The 24,698-nt window shown below is 43.4% G+C and overlaps 2 protein-coding genes across 4 annotated transcripts in view; one reads left to right on the top strand and one right to left on the bottom strand.

The window, feature by feature from the left end:
* LOC135558584 (histone deacetylase complex subunit SAP130-like) lies at positions 1 to 18,807 on the top strand. Of its 2 annotated transcripts, XM_064992495.1 has the most exons (20): positions 1 to 340; positions 610 to 658; positions 1,549 to 1,676; positions 1,821 to 2,089; positions 2,172 to 2,345; positions 2,484 to 2,598; positions 2,778 to 3,021; positions 3,309 to 3,547; positions 4,161 to 4,256; positions 4,508 to 4,646; positions 4,937 to 5,055; positions 5,407 to 5,685; positions 10,664 to 10,838; positions 10,958 to 11,032; positions 11,432 to 11,751; positions 11,944 to 12,168; positions 12,450 to 12,575; positions 15,758 to 15,861; positions 16,200 to 16,313; positions 16,670 to 18,807. In XM_064992495.1, the coding sequence occupies exons 3-20, from the start codon at positions 1,568 to 1,570 to the stop codon at positions 16,826 to 16,828; spliced, it is 3,081 nt and encodes a 1,026-aa protein (XP_064848567.1). In that variant the 5' UTR covers positions 1 to 340; positions 610 to 658; positions 1,549 to 1,567; the 3' UTR covers positions 16,829 to 18,807. The 2 variants fall into 2 exon arrangements, with proteins under 2 accessions (XP_064848567.1, XP_064848565.1); XM_064992493.1 differs by lacking the exon at positions 610 to 658 and having other exon boundaries at positions 2 to 340.
* Positions 14,935 to 24,698, bottom strand: part of LOC135558585 (uncharacterized) — a 22,285-nt gene continuing 12,521 nt past the window's right edge. The window contains exons 5-10 of one of the 2 annotated variants that reach the window (XM_064992497.1): positions 23,712 to 23,903; positions 23,524 to 23,616; positions 22,903 to 23,035; positions 22,595 to 22,642; positions 20,861 to 22,485; positions 14,935 to 20,437 (exon numbers count right to left, since the gene is read on the bottom strand). In XM_064992497.1, coding sequence (XP_064848569.1) covers positions 20,378 to 20,437; positions 20,861 to 22,485; positions 22,595 to 22,642; positions 22,903 to 23,035; positions 23,524 to 23,616; positions 23,712 to 23,903 — 2,151 coding nt within the window. In that variant the 3' untranslated portion in view covers positions 14,935 to 20,377. Of the gene's footprint in view, positions 20,438 to 20,860; positions 22,486 to 22,594; positions 22,643 to 22,902; positions 23,039 to 23,523; positions 23,617 to 23,711; positions 23,904 to 24,698 lie in introns of both variants that reach the window. The other variant, XM_064992496.1, reaches the window with a different exon arrangement.

Consider the following 24,698-nt stretch of genomic DNA (forward strand, 5'->3'; position numbering starts at 1 on the left):
AACTATGTGTATCAACATTGCATTTTCACTTCTGTTTTCATTTCAAACTCAGCGACATTTGGCAGGAGAAAACCGGAAGCAAATCCTTCAAATTAAAAGTAGAAAGGACTCTTAGAGAAAATACTACACACTAATGAATACAATTCCAATTTCGTATGAACACGAGCAACTATAGAATGCTACAGCAACCTCCTTATTGTAGCGTTATTTTTCCATATGGCTTTTATTTTACAATATGGCTAAACAAACTCACTGAAAACCGGAAGCTCTGAAATAGTGATGCTTGTGGAACACGCGCGTAGTAGAAAGACACGGATGGAGATTCCTGATCAAAAACAAGGTATGTTCTTGTTGCTGGTTCTATATAATCGTACTGTTTCTTAGTAACCACCAATAATAATTGCAGATGAATGTACGTCTTTCTGATGAATGGGCTAATCAACAAATGTATTGATTATTGTTAGTTCAGTGACATAATGCAGCATTTAGCTAGCTTCTAGCATTGTTAGCTAAGGCGCGATTTCAGTTAATATGTAACTAGTTGTGTACTGTATCTAACGTTACTACGGTTTAAATCGACTAAAAGAGCTGTCTGTTCAACTTGCTTAGTTAGCGGCTAGCCCACACTGGCTTCATCGAAGTAGCAACAAACTAGCAGGTCAGTGACTAGTAAGCTAACTTAACGGTACAGTAAGCGAGTGACTGCTTTGAAGTTGTAGCAAGCTAATGTTATCCTTGGCTTGAATCCAGTCCACTGCAAACAGAGTGTTCATAGTCAAAATTTTGGCCATCAAGTTAGCTAGTTATTGATGTCTAACGTTATATGGTTACAACTTGCAGAGAAATCATTGCAGATGTCAATGCACTCACTTAACGTTAGCTACTTAACTAAGCATTACAGCATTGACTGTGTGCGATGGACCTCATAATTGACGATTTTGAGAAAATGTCTGCTTAACGTTAGATGTCGGCAAAATTCAGTTGTGAACTTATATTTGCTAGCTACATACAGGTAACTGCCAAAATAAAGGAAACACTTGAGTAAATGAGGGATACAAAGTATATTGAAATCAGGTGCTTCCACACAGGTGTGGTTCCTGAAGAAATTTAAGCAGTTAGCATTGCGTAATGTTTAGGGTCATGTATTAAAAATGCCCAGTTGCTCATTATTTTGTCCACCATGGCTAGAAGAAGACATCTCAGTGATTTTGAAAGAGGAGACTCACGAGCATAGGGGGTTTAAAGGGTGTGTGTGTCTCAGTCACCAGATCTCAACCCAAATGAACACTAATGGGAGATTCTGGAGCCAGAAACAGCATTTTCCACCACCAACAAAACACCAAATTATGGAATTTCTTGTGGAAGAATGGTGTTGCAGCCCTCGAATAGAGATCCAAGACACTTGTAGAATCTATGCCAAGGCACATAGAAGCTGTTCTTGTGCCTCGTTGTGGTGCAACGCCATATTAAAACACGTTGTTGGTGTTTCCTTTATTTTGGCAGTTACATGTACCTTTCAAGTTTAATATTATTCTCTTCATTACGTAGAAGTCAATTGTGTCAGAAGATGAGTTCGCAACAATATTCACGACCGGGAATACCCCCTGGTATGGGAAAAAAACAGATTCCCGGAGGAAACACTGCAATGGTGGCTAGTAGTCAACCAAACACAACAGGTAATATCATGCAACCTGCTGAACTAACTCGCTTTGTATCACAGCTTTTACAACTATTTGCAATGGTTAGTAAGTGTGAGAAATCATTGGTCAGTCAAGTCTGCTGCATAACAAGGGTTAGTACTCCAACTCTTTGTACCATAGGTGGGACAGACGATAGCAGCCGTGACCCTCACCCAGACCACAGTCCTTATGACCGCCCCAGTGGTGGTGGAGCACCAGGGTTCAGAGATGACAAGCAGGAGACGGTGGTGGTCCGGCCTTACCCCCAGGTCCACGGCCCCTCCCAGGGTCACCACCCAACACTACCTCAGCACCTGCCCCTCCAGCAGGGCATGCCCGTCACAGTGTCAGCTCCTCCACCGCACATTCCCCAGGGCCTGCCTCTGGCCTTCACTGAAGGACCTATAAAGGTATGGATGAGGCAGCTCAGAGTTCTGTATGCTGCATTTGCCTACTGCCTACTTTATCTAATCACTCCATGCCTTTTCATAGGTGCAGTCATCTCTGAAGTCGCCCATGCCCAGTCGAGTGATTGCCCCAGCACCAGCCAACATCCAGGGCCACATCTCCCTGCCACCCAAGGTGCCAAGCCACCTCACTGTAACCATGGAGAGCACTGTGCCTCCGACCCCCGGCATCCCTGTAGCAACTATCAGTGGCCAACAGGTAAGGACTGGTGTTGTTTACCGTTGTAATGTACCCCAGCAATAATATACCCTTTTAAGGTTACCCAATGTGATGACATGATGAAAAATGTGGTTCCAAATCTATAATGCTTTGTGTCCATGGGCGTGGCGTTTCCAGGGCAACCCCAGTAACCTGCACCATCACGTGCAGATCATTCGCAGCAACGGCCCGCCCCTGCAGCTCGGCTCCACTGGCATTCCCCAGCACACCTTTACCTCCCATCTACCCCGAGGTCAGTCGCATAGCCCAGAGCAGATAGACATTTTTATAATTCAGAGAATAGTCACGGTGCTTACCGTGACCAAACAAAGTACACCATAGTGGTTGGTTCATATTTTTACCCACTCTAGGTCCTCAGCAAAACCATCCTTAGCACAGACATGTCTAACTGTTTTTCATGTGTGTTTCCAGGAGCTGCTGCAGCTGCTGTGATGTCCAGTTCCAAAGGACCCACCGTACTGAGACCTGCTACAGGCCCTGGTAGTGGTACTGGCCCACCTACTGTCCAGCACATCATCCACCAGCCTATCCAGTCCCGGCCAATAGTAACAACGTCCACGGCTGTGTTGCCCACGGTGGTTGCCCCGGTAACGGCCACCAGGCCTCAGTCCCCAGTGGTTAGCTCAGCCACGCACTCCGCCGAGATGGTTCATGGGTACGACATGCTCAAAGCATTAACTTTGAACCATTTTGTACTGTTTTATTTTGTTTTATGTGTGTGTGTGGGTGCCATTTAGCAGATGCTTTGTTCAAACCAACTTGGTCATACATCAGTTATTTTTATGTCCCGGTAATCAAACCAACTATCCTGGCATTGCAAGCGCCATGCTCTACCAACTAAGCTCCATATTGTGTAAATGTGTCTAGATATAGTGCCCAATACTATTCCAGCTATTGGTACGTAAAACCAGTGTTAACCCTCCTCTTGTTCTCTTCCATCAGGCGTCCAGGGCTGACCGTTCACCCCCCTCCAGCCACTCTGAGCATCCAGCGTCCTCCCCAATCTCGGGAGACCCCCACACGCATCACCCTGCCCTCTCACCCTGCCATTGGGGGTCAGAAACCTCAGTTGTACAACACCATGGCACAGAAGCCCATATTCAGCAATGTTACTCCTGTTGCTGCAGCAACTGTTGCCCCCATATTAGCCACCAATACTGCTCCATCGCCTAGCACAACAGGTATGATGCTATTGTTGTGATTGAGAGAGGTCTAACACATCTATTTTCATTTCAGCATCATATTCAAGTTTTAAGTCACATGTACAAGTACAGTGAAATGCCTTTCTTGCAAGCTCTAAACCCAACAATGCACTAATCAATATCAATATAGCACTAAAAATAACATAAGGTAGAACAAAAACACACAAGAAATATAAATAAAAAGGACACGAGAAAGTAAGAAGCTATAATACAGGATCCGTTCCAATGCCATATGTGCAGGGATACTGGAGTGATAGACGTAGATATGTATAGGGGTGAGGTGACTAGGCATCAGATATAGTATGAAGAGTAGCAGCAGCAGCATAAATTATAATTGTATGTGTAGAGTCCCGTGAGTGTGCATAGATCATTGCAAAAATCAAATACAAGGGTCAACTCAGTCCGTGTAGCCATTCTGTTAGCTATTCAACAGTCCTATAGGTTGGGATAGAAGCTGTTCAGGAGCCTGTTGATGTCAGACGTGATGTACCGGTACAGCTTGTTGTGCGGAAGCAGAGGGAACAGTTAGCAAGACTAAATGTCTCCTTTATTCTGTTTTAATTGTGTAATAACCACATCGTACCTCACCCAGGCTCAGGACCCCACCCCAACAGTAACATCGTCACCATGGCGATGCCCTCTCATTCCTCCCACGCCACAGCAGTCACCACGTCCAACATCCCCGTGGGTAAGTATCTCAATCGTTAATGTTGGAGTCAAAGGCACCAGGCTACTCTCTGGAGTAACATACTCCACATGTCATGTTTACTTATCTAATAAGTAATTGGTATGAGTAGAGACTATTATAAACAGTGACACATTGAATTATCAACTGCCGAACTGATAGCAACAAATTGAATTTATGGCACCAGTCCCTACGGAGTGATTTTATGTTGTGAAATGAAATTGGCACCCCCATTCCACCTCCGCCCTCTTCAGCTAAAGTGGTTCCCCAGCCAATAGCCCACACCTCGCCCAGGATCCAACCGGAGTACCCTGGAGAGAGGGGCAACCTGATCCCCATCTCAGGCCCCCGCTCCTCCCCCAACCCCATCACCATGGAGGCCCGCAGTGACAGGTCAGAGATGGGCACTGATAGATTTTTATTTTGGGTTGACGATAATACATGCATCAACAAGATGAGTATCTGATCCCAGAAGATAGATAGCACGTGAAAACACTTAATGTTTCTCGATTGTCCTGGGCTACATATCAATAGTCTAAAATGTCTTTATTTCCTAATTTCTGCTGTACTTGGAGCACATTTCTGGTTGATAGTTGAAAGCTGAAAATGTTATGACAAAGGCAAAAGTTGCGTTTTTTATCTTATTCAGTTGGCATGCATTCTCCCCCTCCACACACACACAGGCAACCGGTGCCAGTGCAGTTTCAGTACTTCCTGCCTACCTACCCTTCTTCGTCGTACCCTCTGACACACACCTACACCCCCATCACCAGCTCTGTTTCAACCATCCGACAGTACCCAGGTACCACTCACCTCTTCTCTTACTATTTAAATCACTGCTTCCATATGACTCTGTAACCAATCAGATATTTAGAATTCTCAGGGTATAATGCTATATAATTATGTTTATAATGATGATGATGCTGATGATGACCAATAATAAAAATGCTAGATAATGGAAGTACTGAACCAACTCTCACTTCAATCAAGATGAATGATCATTTTGTATCATTAAATCACTAGTTTCTAGTTTTGTCTTCCCAAGCCAGGGTCTGTCCCAATTGTGGGCTAGTGTAATCTGTCTCTAAACAAGTCTCTAACCCTGTGTGTGTCAACCCCAACCCCTCATCTCTGTTTCCTGTCACCCCTACAGTAACCCCTCAGGCCCCCAGCGGCACGGCCATGCAGACCCAGGCCAGTGTGGGCGTAGCGTCGGCGGTGCACCTCAACCCCATGCAGCTGATGACGGTGGACCGTATCGCTCAGATCAACACGCAGAACATCCAGCCCGCCGCCATGGCCACGCAGGGCATCAAGTCAACCAACATCAGCACCCAGGGCCTGCACACTGCCACCGGTCAGATCACTGCGCAAAACATTCAACCTGTGCCCATCAACCAACAGCAGCCAGCCATTGAGAACAAGACCTCAGGTAAGTTGGTGAACGAAGAAGTTTAAGTTAAGTTGGAAGTTTGAAGAGGTTTGAATCAATGAAATTGTATTTATAAAACCCTTTTTACATCAGCAGATGTTAAAGTGCTATACAGAAAACCAGCCTAAAACAGCAAGCAATGCAGATGTAGAAGCATGGTGGCTAGGAAAAACTCCCTGGAAAGGCAGGAACCTAGGAAGAAACCTAGAGAGGAACCAGGCTCTGAGGGGTGACCAGTCCTCTTCTGGCTGTGCCAGGTGGAGATTATCAGAGTAAATGGCCATTTAAGGCCAGATTGTTCTTCAAGATGTTCAAACGTTCGTAGAGGACCAGCAGGGTCAAATAATAATCAGTGGTTGTAGAGGGTGCAACAAGTGCTCAGCATATGTGGGAACTCCTTCAAGACTGTTGGAAAATCATTCCAGGTGAAGCTGGTTGAGAGAATTCCAAGAGTGTGCAAAGCTGTCATCAAGGAAAAGGGTGGCTACTTTGTAGAATCTCAAATAGAAAATATATTTTGATTTAACACTTTGTCACTACATTATTCAATATGTTTTTTCATAGTTTGTCTTCACTATGTTTTTACAATTTCTACATTGTAAAATAAAATAAAACTCTTGAATGAGGTGTTATAAACATTTTGACTGGTAGTGTATAGTGAAAACAATAGTGGTCCTAAAACGGAACCTTGAGGAATGCCGACACTTACAATTGATTTGTCAGAGGAGAAGCCATCCACAGAGACAAACTGATATCTCTCCGACAGATGAGATCTGAACCAGGCAAGAACTTGTCCATGTAGACTAATTAGAGTTTCTAATCTCTCCAAAAGAATGTGTTGATCGATGGTGTCAAAAGCAGCACTAAGGTCTAGGAGCACAAGGACAGATGCGGAGCCTTGGTCTGACGCCATTAAAATGTAATTTGCCACCTTCACGAGTGCAGTCTGCTATGATGGGGTCTAAAACCTGACCGAAGCATTTCATATACATTTGTCTTCAGGAAGGCAGTGAGTTGCTGCACAACAGCGTTTTCTAAAATGTTTGAGAGGAATGAGATATTCGAAATAGGCCGATAGTTAAAAATAAAAAAAATCTGGGTCGAGGTTTGGCTTTTTGAAGAGGGGCTTTATTACTGCCACTTTAGTGAGTTTGGTACACATCCGGTGGGTGTGATTGGCTATGAAAAGTCAACTGACATTTACTCCCGAGGTGCTGACCTGTTGCACCCTCTACAACCACTGTGATTATTATTATTTGACCCTGCTGATCATCTATGAATGTTTGAACATCTTGGCCTTGTACTTTTATAATCTCCACCCGGCACAGCCAGGAGAGGACTGGCCACCCCTCAGAGCCTGGTTCCTCTCTAGGTTTCTTCCTAGGTTCCTGCCTTTCTAGGGAGTTTTTCCTAGCCACCTGCCTTTCTAGGGTTTTTTTTCCTAGCCAACATGCTACTACATCTGTATTGTTTGGAGTTTTAGGCTGAGTTCCTATATAGCACTTTGTGATATTGGTGGATGTAAAAAGGGCTTTATGAATATATTTGATTGGATAGGGGAGCCATTTTTATTATGCTGAACACTGGTGGACCAAGAACAGGAAGTAGCTCTTTGAGTTGCTTAGTTGGAATAAGGTCCAGTATGCAGCTTGACGGTTTAGAGGCCATGACTATTTTCATGAATGTGTCAAGAGATGTAGGATTAAAAAATGAGTGTCTCCATTGATCCTAGGTCATGGCAGTTCTGTGCAGATTCAGGACAACTGCGCTTTGACGAAATACGCAGATTCAAGAAGGAGTCTGTAATTTGCTTTCTAAAGATCTTTTCATCGAAGTTCGTGAATTTATCACTGCTGAAGTGAAAGCCATCCTCTCTTGGGGAATGCTGCTTTTTATTTAGCTTTGCAACAGTATTGTTAAGAAATGTTGGATTGTTCTTATTCTCCTCAATTAGGCTGGAAAAATAAGATGATCAAGCAGCAGTGAGGGCTCTTTATTGCACAGTACTGTCTTTCCAAGTTAGTCGGAAGACTTCCAGTTTGGTGGAGTTCCATTTCCATTCCAATTTTCTGGAAGCTTGCTTCAAGGCTCGGGTGTTTTCTGTATACCAGGGAGCAAACTTCTTGTGACAAATGTTTTTGTTTTTTTAGGGATGCGACTCCATCTAGGGTATTATCCAAGGTTAAATTTAGATCCTCAGTTAGGTGGTTAACTGGTTTTTGTACTTTGACGTCCAGTAGGTGAAGGGAGTCTGGAAAGGGCATCTAGGAATCTTTGCGTTTCTGAGAATTTATAGCACGGCTTTTGATGATCCTTGTTTAGGGTCTGAGCAGATTATTTGTTGCGATTGCGAACGTAATAATTGGTGGTCCGATAGTCCAGGAATATGAGGAAAAACATTGAGATCCACAATATTTTTTCCATGTGACAAAACTAGACCCAGGGTATGACTGTGGCAATGTGTAGGTCCGGAAACATGTTGGACAAACCCCGAAAGCATTTTGGAGTGGATCTGTGGACTTTTCCATGTGGATATTTAAGTCAACAAAAATGTGAATATTATCTGCCATGACTACTGATAAGAACTCTGTGAGGAACACTGTATACAGTCCATGAGGCCTGTAAACAGTAGCTATAAAAGGTGATTGAGTATGTTGCATAGATTTCGTGACTAGATGCTCAAAAGAAAAAATGCAGTCAATTTTTTTTTGTGTAAATTGAAATTTGCTGTCATAAATGTTTGCAACACCTAAGCCTTTGCGGGATGCGCGGGAGATATGGTTACTAGTGTAACCAGGGGGAAAGGCCTAATTTAACACAGTCAATTCATCAGGCTTGAGCCATGTTTCAGTCAGGCCAATCACATCAAGATTATGATCAGTGATTAGTTCATTGACTATGACTGCCTTGGAAGTGAGGGATCTTACATTATGTAGCCCTATTTTGAGATATCAGTCTCTTTCAATAATGACAGGAATGGAGGAGGTCTTTATTCCAGTGAGACTGCTAATGCGAGTATCACCTAGATTGAGGCATAGACACGGTCTCAATGGGGAAAGCTGATTTGACTGCGTTAGCCAGCCTGCCAGCTTAGTGGAGTCTGCCACTATCTCATTGTGGAGCTGGAGGAGTTAGAGCTCTGTCTATGTTCATAGATAAGATGAGCTCACTCCTCAGCAGGCCAGGCTTGGTACTGTTTGTCAGTGAGTCCCAGAATGTGTAGATTGGCCCTCTTTCTATCTTTTGGGAGGGGCAGAAAACAGTTTTCAACCAGTGATTGAGTTGAATGTAAATCAGCTAGATGCTGCTGTAGAGCTCATCACTCCCCCTAACTGGGTGGGGCCAGAGACAATTACTCAATGCCGACACATCTTTCTAGCTGATTTACAGGCTGAAGCTATGTTGCGCTTGGTGACCTGACTGTTTCATCCTAACATCGTTGGTGCCGACGTGGATAACAATATCCCTATACTCTCTACACTCGCCAGTTTTAGCCTCAGCCAGCACCATCTTCAGATCAGCCTTTACGTCAGTAGCCCTGCACCCTGGTAAACAATGTAAGATCGCTGGATGATTCGTTAAGTCTAATATTGAGGTTAATTGAGTCGCCAATGACTAGGGTTTTCAATGTGTCAGAGCAAATGGTGGAAGATTTCGGCAGGCCATACCCCGTAACGGGTGAAGGAGAGGCCTGAGAAGGCTCGGCCTCTGACTTCGAATCGTTGCTTAATGGGGAGGACACGTTAGAAATGTTCAAACGTCTGAATGAGCGCCACTGGTTGAGCATGCCGACAGCATTTCTTTCCAGAAGCCTTGAGAGAATTGTCCGGCTGCGGGGAATTTTACTACAGTACTAGCTGTACTTACTGGTGGCACAGACGCTGTTTCATCCTTGCCTAACGATTGCATCTGAAGTTGCAACACAGCTATCTTCACCAGTAAGTTTTGATAGTTCTCCTGTATGATGAGTACAGCGACTGCAATTAGATGGCATAGTGTTAATGTTGCTGTTTCGGCTGGTGGAGGTTCTGTAGAACCATGTAAAAAAAAGTATCTGGGGTGAAAAAATGAAGATGTTGGTTGTTACATACATCTCTTGGCGGAGCGAACACAACACCCTGCCACAACTCAACCTCCCGTGAAGGGAAAAGGGTATGTGATTGTAGGTGCGGGGAAGGACGACAGAGGCAGAGAAAAATACAGTTTGCAGGGAATTTATTCTTCCTTATACACGGTAAGGTGGGGAAAAGGGGCTGGACGGAAGCAAAGAAAGTAAAAGTTAGTCCTCTCTCCTACCTTAGCTGCCTTCCCACAGCTTACCTAACCTTTAGCACCAAGTGGCGCACTAACCAAAATACAGGTGGTGCCCCCCCCCCCCCCGGGAACAAATGAAACAGAATAATTCACCAATACTTTGAACAATTTCAATAAACCAAAGTACTAAGTCCTATGGCATACACATACCGCTGCAGGAGCAGCTACAAAATACGTTTAACAACTTATACAGACCAACACAGGACATACAAAGAAGCTTTCTCCTCCTGACAAAAGAACACAGGCTTTTATCCAGCTGGAGAAGGAGTTGTAATTGCAGACAGCTGTATCCCTTGATGACGAGAGGGAGGGGTCAGAGCTCCAATCTGCAATTGGACCAACCAATCAGCTGCTTTTGGAATCCAGGAAGCCATTTCTTGAAATAGACACACACAAACCCACAACACAGAAACTGGGGAACGTAACATTGGTAAATGTATTAAAAGTAAAAACCAAAAAGTTGACAGATAGCCAAGTAGCAACAAACTCACAACAGCATAGAGACACGTCCAGAATTGTCGGGTCTGAGATTTACATATTATGAATATAATACATATATCATTCTACAGATTTCCTCCACTCTCTTAAATTCTCATTATATTAATTTATTAGTTCAAATTAATTTAGTTGGAAAAAATACAGTAACATTGTTCTTTATTCTTAGTTGTGTTAGCAGACGGCTCCACTCTGGTAGCCAACCCCATTGGCCAGACGTTCGGCAGCAGCCAGCCTCCCACCTGCGTTGGGCAGACACACCCCCAGAACACTGGGCCTGGTGTCCCCACCCTGCTGTCCTCCCCCCGGCCTAGCATCCTGCGCAAGAAGCCTGCCAATGAAGGGTGAGTTTAGAACACCCCTCTGTTTTCCTCTGGATGCTACAACTTACTATAGCAGTGGTCCTGGCGAGCATGTTTTTGTTCCAGCCCAGCACTAACCCGTTTCTGTTTGCCCTATAAAGGTCTGCTGTGAGGAAGAACCTGATCCCAGAGGCCACCAGCCCCAGGATAGATGGGGGCATCAGACCTGCATCAGGGTAGGACTTAGCACAGCACCGTGTTAGTAGGCCCTGATCACAGTAGATGCTGATTACACACGCTGGTATCCTCAGTGGATGCTGATTACACGCGCTGGTATCCTCAGTAGATGCTGATTACACGCGCTGGTATCCTCAGTAGATGCTGATTACACGCGCTGGTATCCTCAGTAGATGCTGATTACACGCGCTGGTATCCTCAGTAGATGCTGATTACACGCGCTGGTATCCTCAGTAGATGCTGAGTACACGCGCTGGTATCCTCAGTAGATGCTGATTACACGCGCTGGTATCCTCAGTAGATGCTGAGTACACATGCTGGTATCCTTCAACTCCATCTTGTAGTTAAAAATGACATTTAAAATTATTTTGTGGTTGATATCTTCCCTGTTCACCCAGTATGAAGCACAAGGCTGATCTCCACGTGTCCCTGGCACCCCCGTTGACGTCGTCCTCCATGGAAGCGCTGCCCAGCCATCAGATCAATGAGCAGCAGCCCTCTCAGCCAATCCAGACCCTCCTCTCAGTGTCTGCACCCCCACACTCCCAGCCTGGCCCCGCCATGTCCGCCATTACTCCACCAATCTCGTCTATGGCCAACGTGGTGGTTCCGCCTACACAGGCAGCGGCCAGTAGCACAGCGGCATGTGGAATAAGCTCCACCCTCCCTGAGCTCAAGATAAAGCAGGAAGTGGAGTCTATGGATACTTCCAAAGCAGGTACATTTGAATTGAAATATTAATTTCTCTGTAACACTTTTTGTTTTATAGATGTCCTTCTATTGCTCATATGGTGTATGATGCTTTTACCTTTTTAAATCAGAATGAATAAGAGGGGGGGCCGATCCTGGATCATTATTCCTAATCTCAGACACTTTGTGAATATGGGCCTTGCCCCTCATCTCCCTCCAGGTCCCCCTATGCCCCATTGTGGTGCCCCCATGTTGTCCATGATGCCTGGTGGGGACGTGATCCTCGGGGCCTCACCCAGGAAGAAGCCCCGGAAGCAGCAGCACGTCATCTCCACGGAGGAGAGCGAGATGATGGAGACCAACAGCACAGACGAGGAGAAGGTCCTGGCCAGACCACACAGCATGAGGCCCGAGAAACGCAAGTCGCCCCCCAAGGAGTACATAGGTAAGGGAACATCCCTTTTGTGTGTGTGTGTGTGTGTGAGCGATTTTGTTCCTAGTGAACGGTAAACTAGCCTCAGTAACTTGGAAACGGGCTCAAGTTAACTGCAGTCTTACATAATGTTTATTGCATTCTCCTTATTTTCAGACAATAAATCGTCATTGGCTAGAGTCTACTCCTGTTGTGCATTTTGTCTAAAGATTCACTAGTCTATAAGGACAAGATTTGTAAAAGAACAGCCATATTAACCCTGTGAGTGACCACTGTGTTTCTCTGCCCTGCAGATGAGGAGGGTGTTCGTTATGTCCCCACCCGTGCTCGCCCCCCGGTCACCCTCCTCCGCCACTACAGGAACCCCTGGAAGGCTGCCTACCACCACTTCCAGAGATACAGTGACATTCGGGTCAAAGGTCAGACCAACGTCTTTTATTGTTGATAGCGTTCAATGATAACTGTATTTCTAAAGAATGTTCATACATTCTGGGTTCTAAGAGCTTGTTGTGGTAATGCGTCTCTCGTGGGACTGACTGAAATGCGCTTCTCGTGGGACTGACTGAAATGCGCTTCTCGTGGGACTGACTGAAATGCGCTTCTCGTGGGACTGACTGAAATGCGCTTCTCGTGGGACTGACTGAAATGCGCTTCTCGTGGGACTGACTGAAATGCGCTTCTCGTGGGACTGACTGAAATGCGCTTCTCGTGGGACTGACTGAAATGCGCTTCTCGTGGGACTGACTGAAATGCGCTTCTCGTGGGACTGACTGAAATGCGCTTCTCGTGGGACTGACTGAAATGCGCTTCTCGTGGGACTGACTGAAATGCGCTTCTCGTGGGACTGACTGAAATGCGCTTCTCGTGGGACTGACTGAAATGCGCTTCTCGTGGACAAAAATGCCAGTAATGCTCTGGAGGCTTTTTGACATTGAATTGTTTATTAATTGTTTTGTTTTGACAATCTAAATGACACAACAATTATTACAACATCACACACAAGGTTATTATTCTCTCCAGAGTGCACACATATGAAAACATTTAGAACACACACACACACACACACACACACCAAGAGGACTTCTTTCTATTGTGCTATGTGCACTGTGAAGCAAAACGGAAAGGATTTATTAGTATGCTATGAAAGCTAATGTCATTTGTTGTCGTCACATCATTGTTAGACCGTCGTCTCCAGCATGGCTTGCTAGCAATTGACCAGTGACTTTCAAAGCACAAATATTTTATGTCTAGAGATTTTCCTACCCAGGAAAAACTCCTGACCCTAGTTATAATTAAATATCTTAATGGTGTGTATTACTGTATTATTTTTCTGTTTATAATATAGAATTACAAGAAACTAGCTTTAAAACAGCAATAATTTGTAGAATTGCAGGAAATTGGCATAAATGCAACAGTTTCTCTACACCGCCAAGATGGGGACCTCTAAAATGTTCTAAGCAATGTTGCCGCGCTAACGCCCACCACCGAAGCCCCTTCTGATACAGAAAAAACCCTGTATCATATTGTAAAATGGCTTAATGGTGTGTTCACTAGAGGTCGACCGATTTTTAATCTACATGGCCGATTTGAAGTTTTCATAACAATCGTTAAATCTGCATTTTTGGACACCAATTATGGCTGATTACATTGCATTCCACGAGGAGACTGTGTGGCAGGCTGACCACCTGTTACGCGAGTGCAGTCAGCAAGGAGCCACGGTAAGTTGCTAGCTAGCATTAAACTTATCTTATTAAAAAAACAATCAATCTTCACATAATCACTAGTTAACTACACATAGTTGATGATATTACTAGTTTAACTAGCTTGTCATGCGTTGCATATAATCAATGCAGTGCCTGTTAATTCATCATTGAATCACAGCCTACTTCGCCAAGCGGGTAATGATTTAACAAAAGCACAATCGTTGCACGAATGTACCTAACCATAAACATCAACGCCTTTCTTAAAATCAATACACAGAAGTATCTTTTTTTTAAACCTGCATATTTAGTTAAAAGAAATTCATGTTAGCAGGCAATATTAAACTAGGGAAATTGTGTCACTTCTCTTGCGTTCATTGCACGCAGAGTCCGGGTATATGCAACAGTTTGGGCCGCCTGGCTCATTGCAAACTAATTTGCCAGAATTTTACATAACATTGAAGGTTGTGCAATGTAACAGCAATATTTAGAATTAGGGTTGCCACCCGTTTGATAAAATGTGTTCGAAATGATAGTTTCCGGATTCGACCATATTAATGACCAAAGCCTCGTATTTCTGTGTTTATTATAATTAAGTCTATGACTTGATATTTGATAGAGCAGTCTGACTGAGCGGTGGTAGGCAGCAGCAGGCTCGTAAGCATTCATTCAAACAGCACTTTCCTGCGTTTGCCAGCAGCTCTTAGCAATGCTTGAAGCACAGCGCTGTTTATGACTTCAAGCCTATCAACTCCTGAGATTAGGCTGGCAATACTAAAGTGCCTATTAGAACATCCAATAGTCAAAGGTATATGAAATGCAAATGGTACAGAGAGAAATAGTCGACGCGTCATAATTCCTATAATAACTGCAACCTAATATTTCTTTACTGGGAATATTTTTTGCTTTCTTCTCCAACACTGTGTTTTTGCCTTATTTAAACCAAATTAGGCATGTTTCATTATTTACTTAAGACTAAATAGATTTTATTTATGTATTATATTAAGTGAAAAGAAGTGTTAATTGTTCATTCAGTATTGTTGTAATTGTCATTATTTCATATAGATAAAAAAAACAATTTTAATCTCCATCAGCTTTTTTTGGTCCTCCAATAATCGTTATCGGCGTTGAAAAATCATAATCGGTCGACCTCTTGTGTTGAAGGTGTTACTGTATTGTTATAAGATGGCTTAACCCTGTCAGACCCGAGACCCTAGCAAAAATCACCTTTTCATTTATCTGACCTTCATTTATGTGGCTGTCCAGCACTTTATATATATCCTCACAATGAAGTGTTTTTACTATTGTCCGGGTAACCAGGGCTGTAAGTAGAACACAAAACAATTTGACAAATAGTTGCATTCATGAATTTTATTCACAAATGTCAATAACAAAAATGAGGTCTGCCAAAGTAAAAACCTGTTTCAAAAATGTATTTATACGAATGCTGTAAGTACAGAAATTGTTTCCTCATTGGGAAATTAATATCCACCAGGCAGTGACAAATGTTTGGAGTTTGTGACAGCAACTGTGAGCTTATTACAGTATTATTGACACATGTCCTGTGATTTTCTACAGTCTTCTATAAACACCTTACCTTCTAATGACTGACTCTTCTGTGGCTTGTGGGCATCATAGAGCAAAACATGTCACATGTTCATGAATCTTTTCATAAACAGCTTTTAATAGTTTGAGCTACAAACTATTCTGGGGTGTCTCAAACACCACTAGCTCAGCCTCAATTAATCTCACATACTAATGGTTGGCATCTACGGATGCAGAAGAAATGGATAAATGTAATGGTACACCACGGACGTATGTAGCTCATTGGGTTAATGGTGTGTTGTTGAAGGTATTATTATATTATAACATGGCTTAATGGTGTGTTGTCGTGGTTTCAGAGGAGAAGAAGGGCACCCTGCAGGATGTAGCCAATCAGAAGGGGGTGGTGTGCAGAGCACAGGGCTGGAAGATGCACCTGTGTGCAGCACAGCTCATGCAGCTGGTGAGAAACTCTTCCCTTTCACGTGCAGTTAGCTGGATTTTAAGCACAACAGAAAGAGATCCTTAGCGTTATGAAGTTGGCGTGAAAAAGGGTGACTCTTAAAGTTATCCAAGTGGATCTCACTGTCTCAGGTCATTTAGCACCACGGCCATCTGCGCTGATGGTGCTTCATGGCAACACTTCACATTGTTTGACGTAGCCGTCGGAAGACAATGAGGTGGTTCTATACCCATATTTTCTTAGAACAAGATACAGTAATTGTCCTCCTGAATAGCAGTCATTTGTAACATCAATCATGTTGTATTGGTCTCTCTATTGTATCCCCTCTCTCTCCCCAGACTAGTCTGGAGCATGACGTGTACAGCCGCCTCACTACCCTCCAAGAGGGCCTGATCCCAAAGAAGAAGGCCGGGTCGGATGATGACATGCACCGTATCAACGAGCTCATACAGGTCAGAGGTCATACACGCAACAACACAAAGGAAATCCATGCATGTCTGCTGCTCATGGGGAGGCCCAGAGTTTTCCCAGACCTGCAGACTTGACCAGAAAAAACTCTGGCCCTTAGTTATAGCCTACAAACCAAACAGGTTTTCCTGAGCACAATATCTAAGAACTTACTATTCCCGTAAACACTGCTACTACACTCATATTAAAGTGAGGCATGCTGCTCTATAGCAGTATTTGGTCTGTTGTTTAATCAATTCCACAGGCAGGTGTATATAATTTCTGAGGGCTCAAGGGAAAATCTACCTGGGCCTTTGTTATGAATGTCAGTCAGCCATCTTGAATTGTCTCCCCCCCCCAGGGTAACATGCAGCGCTGTAAGCTGGTGATGGACCAGATCACTGAAGCTAGAGATGCCATGATGAAGGTGCTGGACCACAAGGAGAAAGTCATGAAGTTAATCAACAAGAACGGCGGAGCGAAGAAAGTCAACAAGCTGAAGCGCAAGGACAAAGCCTAGAACAGAGGGGGGGACCAAGCCTAGGCTGACCCCTGTACCCTTGTCTTTCTAAAGACGGCTCTAGTCTACACCCCTCACTGATATGACCATAAACCACTGGTAGATTTGAGTCAGTATGGCGTCTGGGGTTACTCGTTAGCTGTGTGCAACCGTCCGACCACGTTTCACCTAGAACTGAGAACCAAGTGGTCGGCAGAAGGAACATATTAGGAACAAACACGGTTCCGCTACGTCCAAGGGAGGAGCTTGTCAATGGACAGGAATGTACAAGTATTAAGCCCATATCAGGAAGTTGGTATGTTCTCAGTTGTTGATTGGATGGCTGGCAGAATTATTATGATTTTGATGGTTGAATGATGGTCTAGAGGGGATGCAGTGTCTGTTCAATTGATACCTTGGAACATTGTGTGATCAATATGGGTTTATTAAACTATCATCAAGTACTTATTGCGTAATAAATGTGTAAAACAGTACAGTGTATTTATCCTTCACTCCTGAAAAATCACAAGTATGCTACCAAGTTCAGTCATTGGAAATGTCACTCTACGTTCCAAGTGTTGTATATCACAGTATTCAACAGATCTTGGGAAAAAATGGGTGTCAAATACTTGTGTGCTTGGAGTTGGCTGTCTGGTTAACTAAATTGAGCACATCTTAAGTATTTGACCCAGGCTAAATGAATTCTCTAGTAAATACAGATTGTAAAAGAAAGTGCAACTGTAATCTCTTTTAGAACTTTCACTGAGTGTTACTCTATTTGGGAGTAAAATGTTGAAGGGATGCCTTTTTGTCATGTGCTATCAGTAGCTGACTACACTGTAAACCCAATCAAACTCTTATCGGGACAAAGATCTTTCTGGGGCTTAATTCTTGGAATGTTGAACAAGTCTTATTTTGGTTTGTGGGTAAACGGAAAGATATTAAAACTGCAACAGTGTTATTCTTGGCAGTCTGACATTTCAAATGAAGAAATGGCAGAGTAAATTTCCATCACATTATGTGGAACAATATAAGACTTGTGCTTTTTTTTCTAGGTGCCTCAGTTGTCAGAGTTAAAGCTTTTTAGTTTTAGGTCCCCATTTTGAAAGCACTGCTGTTTTTATATAGCATGGCACATTTTAAATCTCCTCAATCATACAGTATGTTGCCTCTGGTGGTTGACTCCATGAGTCTACATTAAAGTCAAGTTGATCTGTTGTCCTCATGGTCACTACGTGTCTATTGCTGTTCTAAGTATCTAAGCATGCAAAAAATATATTGCTGGACAGTCAATGAGTGTCTCGTTATAGAGTTATTTGCTGAAGAACAAAAATAAATGGGGAATGGATATGTTTTCCGGTAAGAAAAGAGATTGCAGTCAGAGTGCAGTATAGCTGCAGTATGCTGCAATTATTGCTCCAAAATACCACAGTAGACTGCAGTTTCAAAACTGCAATCTTTTTTTGTAAGGGCAATATGAACTGAATATATTAGTAAACCCACTCATCAAAAGCGATGCCATTATCTGCACTGCCGACACAATTGTGGGGTATGGTAGTTGATTACATCAAGGTCATCTGTAGCTTCTGAACACAATTCTCAGTGGCAGGAGGGTTTTTCTGTGTGCTTTTTTTTAAACGCCATCTTGTTGATGCTGTGTAGTATCAACTAAATCAAGTTTCGAGTATAAAATCTGGATTAAAAATGGTATGAAACGAGGTGAAATTGTCTACATAGGCCTATATTGTGCATATGCACACAACGTATCTACATTCTTTTAATGTTTTATGGGTAAAAAATAGTCGATTTTGTTTTTCGTTGATTATATGCACTTCATTTTTATTTGACCAGGCAGGATTGTTTGTATTTTTCATTTGTTTTACTGTGCATTGTAGCTGATAATGAATGTGTTACATGCAGTTGGGTCTAGATTCTTTCTTTCTGTTTGGGTTTCTTTTGCCATTCCCCATCACTGCAATAAAGACACTTTGTACAAAGAATATGGCGTGTTATATTGGCAGTACCAGTATGCAAAAATGGGAATCCATTTTGTAACGATAGATATTTGCAAACTGGACGAAAGGTTAAGGCCAAGATTCAATCAGATCAAGCGTTAATCGGCGATAGCCGACACCCACACAGTTGATGTTTTGGCGGTGTCGGAGGAGTAACTGTGTTGGAGCTGTCAAATCGGTGAGCAGCTGCTCTTGCAATTGTCCCACTCGAGTTAGACGTTCAGAACAAGGAAGTGTATATCTAGAAATAATTATGCTCAAAATCATTAAACAAAATTAGGATTTCTACCAGCCTAATCGAGGTGTAGATTACATCTCACGTTCTAGTGTTTGAAACTTGTAAACAAGGCTGCATGGAATTTATCTTAATGCGACTCTGTGCAGCCAATGGCAATGTCCGCTTTAGGTATAATGGCAGGAGCTGCTTGTGGATCTCACAGCTCTAACACAGTTCCACCTCAGACACCGCCGAAACAACCACTATGGGGATGTTGGCTGAAGCGGATCTGAATGAGTAGAGCCCCTTTATTATAAGTATGGTTGTAAGATCAGACACTCACTCACTTTGTAGTTCCCTACATTTATCTATGTATTACTGGCCCAGGGCGTCTGAGAAAGTACATATGGATTTACATTTATATACATAGACACACATTTGTTTAAGGTATGGCTCACGCCATGTCACATTGGTAGGTAGAATATTAAATAGCTAACCAGGAGGGAAAATCGGGCGTGCAAGGTCCAAGGGGTTTTAAATATTTATGTTTAATATATTTATGTTACATACTACTGTACTGTTGGAGCTAGGAACACAAGCATTTCGCTACACCGGCAATAACATCTGCTAAATATGTGTATGCGACAAATAACATTTGATTTGATTTTAACAATTTGTATCGGCCGCAGTTGGCTTTACTAAAAACCTATTCAATTATTTATTTACAGTTGACTCATAAAGCATGAACATAAAGAAGCTCATACCCTGCATTCTACCAACGTGGTTTGCTCACCTCCATCAAAAATAATTGGTTGTATTTCCAGAAAGCTCAATTCCAAATGATTCAATCCACCCTTTACCCTATCCCTTGGCATCTCATATATTTCTGATAAAGGATGGATGGTTAAAGAGTTTCAAGATAAACAGGATAATAAATCCTTTCGTTTTCATGCTATTAAAACTTGAGGTTCTTAGGGATATGGAAATGTATGTTCTCACCTCTACCTATATCTTGACCAAGATGAAATACTATATTGCACCTATAACAGGGTATAGAATGAACCAACGCCTTACAGCTGCAAAACAACCATCACCAATTAATAACTCATAAATTAGAATGATCAAATTATGATTTTTCAATTAACATAACAATCCCTTTTAAATCAATGCAATGTTGCAACCCTTGACTAGGAGTCAAGGTGAATCATGCCAGGTTGGAGAAAAGCGACTCCTTTCTCTCATTCCTTCCTTCACCTGCTATCTTTCCATCTACTTCCCCATTGGGCTGTACTGCAGTAGACTCATGCCCAGACTGGTGAATTCTTCCCAGGGAACGGTTCATTTGTCCAGGCTGTGTGTGCGGGAGTTGACTGGGCCGAAAGACTCCCTGGAGTTGGTCTGTGAGGCAAGAATACAAATGAAGTTACTGTCTCTGGATCGTAAACAGTCAAATATGCACACATGCAAGTTCTCGATTCTTAAATTATTTGTTACCTTTATATGTATATATATTTATATATATATTTTTTTTTTTACAGTTTTTTTAATCTATGTTGTTGGTTAAGGGCTTGTAAATAAACATTTCACTATAAGGTCTCCTGTTGTATTCGGCGCATGTAACAAATACAATTTGATTTGATTTGACATGCACAAAGAAACACACACACACACACACACACACACACACACATGCCTTTCTTCTACACGAACGCACAGCTATACACACCTGCTTACAGTACACCACATGCACAACCATACAGCAAACACACTCACACATCCAGTACACACGTCCCCAGAGTATCAAACAACAGGGCCACTGACCTTAACAGTCATCCAGTCAGAAACAGTGTCTACAGACTCGGAGTGGGCGGTGTCTCTCGCTCTGAACGCAAAGTTGTCTGGACCAGCAGGGTTTCCCTGTCTAGGCTCACAGGGGTCGAGCTCAGGGGCAACCTCAGGGTTTCCATAACTACTGCTTCCAAACACAAGGTCCAGGTCTAACAGGTTGCTTCCAGTTGCCATGATTTGTACTGTTCCTAATGGGTCAGACACTGTAGGATTGTTACAGTCTGACTCAGCAACACTGTTGGCTCTGCTGAGTTCCAGACCTAGGAGGTCCATTGTTGCAGTATTACTGGGGTCTGAACTATAGTGGTCCATTGATGCTGCGTTACTGAAATCAAAGCTAAAGGGGTCCCGTTTGGTTCTGTTATTGTTGTCTTTAAGGTTGGTACCATCGCCGCTGTGTAAGTCGACAATAGCTTGGTTGTCAGTCTCAAAACTTACGAGTTTGAAACCATAGGGGTCAAATGTGTCTTGGTTGGTGGCATGAGGCTTTTGTCCAAACTCGTAAGGGTCGAACTTGTCTTGGGTCTCAGGTTGAGCGGTAGGCTCAAATTCATATGGATCAAATGAGGCTTGGTTGTCGGCCTCTTCATCGCTGAGTTCAGTGCCAAAAGGATCGAGAATCTCTTCGCTGTGGTGTTCAGGGCTGAGTTTGAATCCATAGTTGTACGAAGTTTGACTACTGGGTTCATAGTTCAGCTCGAGACTGTTGTTGCTGAAGCTGAATTTACTGTTGTGTTCAGCTGAGCTGATAAGAGGGTCCATCCCGATAGCACTGTCCAGCTCTGAATCAGCTGAGCGGTTGGAAGAACCTGGATCACAGCGTTCAGCTTTGGGATTGTCAGGCTCTTCTACAAGCACAGCTGACGCTCCCCCTTTGAGGCGTCTAGGTGGACGGACCGGGCGGATGGGCACAGGAGGGCTGGGTTCAGGAAGGTCGCATCCACCAGTCCCGGCAGGTTCTGAGTCACAGGCCTGAATCCCAACAGGGTAGCTGAGTTCCACAGAGTCACACACAACGTCAAAGCCAACCTGTATAGATCCAAGAGTGATGTCAATCTCTTCTATGTCGGAAGGTGGGGATACTGCGTTGATATTAAACTCGTATCCATTAGGGTCCGATTCGGTGGATAAATTGGGCCCGGCAGCCCAGGTGTTGGCCCGGGATGATTCACTGAAGGGTTGGCGTCCCAAAGCTAAGCCGGGTTCATCTGCATCATCTAATTCAGTGTCCAAAGAACAGGTTTGAGCTGTGTAGATGGGCTTGAAACCCAAGCGTTCGGTCAAGATCAAGGTTTTGGGCTCAACGAAGGAGAGTTCAACAGCGTTCGTGTGAACAGTGTCCAGATCCTCCCTGCTGTAACTTATTTCTATGTCACTGGATTCATCCTCGTCGGGGAACTCGGACTCAAAGCACTGTGTGCCGGTAGAGGCTTTGTTTTCAGGGCAGGAGAGGCTGTTGTCTGTGTCCTCGTTAAATCCAGGTTCCAGGCAGGCAGGGGTGTCTGGGAAAGGGTCAGAGGATGGATATGGCTCCTCTGTCCCCTCTGGAAAGAGAATGTCTGCAGCGAAGGGGTCCGTGCCTTTGAACGGGTCATCATCTAGGAGAAAGGATCAGTCACACAGAATTAGAGGCCTGGATAATGCTGTAGCGTATCATCATCATCAATCAATCATATTGTCAAAGTTTTATATATGAACGTCACTCACCAGATTTATCTGTATTGGCAAAGAAGTCGTCATCTTTGAAAAGGTCATCTGCAAATAAAAAATGATCACCATCATCGTCATATTTATCATCACAAGCATCATCATCTTCAGTATCACTACAACAACCATCATCATCACCACCACCATCATCTTCATTATTATAATCACTGTTGTCATAATCACTACCACCACCCCCAATATCATCATCATCATCATCATCATCATCATCATCATCATCATCACCAACATCATCTTTAGCTGTACCATGATCATCGTCAAAGCATATGGAAGAGAGAACAGATGCTCACGTTCAGATTCACAGTGAATGAAGGGGTCGGGGTGGTAGAAGTCTAGATCTTCGACTGCTATGCTACTGGTGGATCGTGTCTGGGAAATTTTCTCTTCCTCCTCCACTTTCTCTTCCTCTTCTCCCTTATCTATCTGCTAAAGAGGTATAGGATAAACCTTTCTCACAGATGAAGGAAGTTTTCCTCATACATCCAGCATACACTGTAGTGCTTTCCTGCAGTTAAATTACTTAGTGGCCTCATGGGTGGAATGTTATTCATATTTTTCATAATTTCATAATTAATAAACATTATTTTTTTAAATCTGGTGTTTTTATGTCAAACAGTGTTGTTATAGTTCAGTCCTCTGTGATGTATATAAAGTGTAATGTTGTGATGCAAACTCAAAATGTAATACATTTCAACTCTATATCTGACATGGTACAGGTGTCTTCTTTTTAAAGCCCATAACATGTATGTGAGGTGTATACTTTTGTTTCAAAGTAGATTTGTTTAAGACTACCAAGAAACACTCAGTGTGACCCTGATACAGCCCAGTGCAGTGAAAGATTAATTTAGTAATTTGCCAGTCTCTCCAATAGATTATTGGTTTACAACACTTTACTGAGTTGGTAGCCATACCTTTGGTGTGCTTGGTACAGGTGTCTCCTCCTCCTCCTCTTCTTGTGTATAAGACAATCCGTCCTTAGCGCGAGCTGCACACCCAAGGTTTGCCTGTGAGAAGAGAGAATAGCCAAAATTCAAGCTATCCCAAATTGTATGGTTATGATGGACATCATGTGATTTAAACCCAATTGTATGACACATACCAGGATTTCAGCGTAGACAGGCAGTGATTGGCTCCTGCCCCATGACCTGGCTGGTACATCGGGTACATCCAGAGTTCCGTCCTCTGTCCTGAGGCTGCTGGGAGATGTGTCGTTTGACTCCACTTGCTGGTGGTCTGGCAGTGTTGCATCTCCCGTCCGCTCACTCCTCAGTGTACTGAACGTCTGCTCCTCCTAATCCACAGCAGACATCAACGAAAGCCACTATTCGTCGAATACATATGATACATCTCAGAGAAGTCTATATATGTGTTAGCTTTGCCCGGAACGGGAAGAGATGGAGGGAAGCCTTATGCTCCACTTGGCTCGGGGAAGGCCAAGTAAGTAAGTGGTTGGCCCTAAGTGCCAGACACACAGCTGTTGAAAGACACTATGCTTATCTATCCAATAACACAGACCTTTTTAAATCTCTGAACCAACCAGACAGTTATCTGTTTAAAGATGATCTCTGGTACATCATCAGCAAACAAAATAAATCCAGTTGATATTAAATATTGGTCTACTACAACTTGAAGGCTTTTACAACTTGAAGGCTTTTCTCTAAAGTCGCAGTATGATTAAAAGGAGCAAAAATCAACATGGAGGATTAATGGCACACATAATGGATCAATGTGACCAGCCTCTTCACCTTCCAGTTCCACAGGGGGTTTGGAGCTTGTCTGCATGGTGCAGCTGCCATGACAACACAGATCAATACACTGGAGGCATGATGAAGGCTACACATGAATCACCTGTCAGCAGGGGACTGAAATGACACAGAATCACCACCACCACCTGCTGGTCTGACTGAACCGTTTTATATTAGTAGTGTCGTGTAAGTGGGGTGGTTTGGAACCTTGCTCCTGTAATGAGAACCTTTGCCTGAGACCTGAAGCTTTGCTCAGCGCGCTAACACAGTCGCAGGAGACCTGGGTAACACAGTCGCAGGAAACCTTGAACCCCAGTCTATCACATGCATATAGCCTGATT

This window comes from Oncorhynchus masou, chromosome 17, assembly GCF_036934945.1.
Source record: "Oncorhynchus masou masou isolate Uvic2021 chromosome 17, UVic_Omas_1.1, whole genome shotgun sequence".
Taxonomy (NCBI): domain Eukaryota; kingdom Metazoa; phylum Chordata; class Actinopteri; order Salmoniformes; family Salmonidae; genus Oncorhynchus; species Oncorhynchus masou.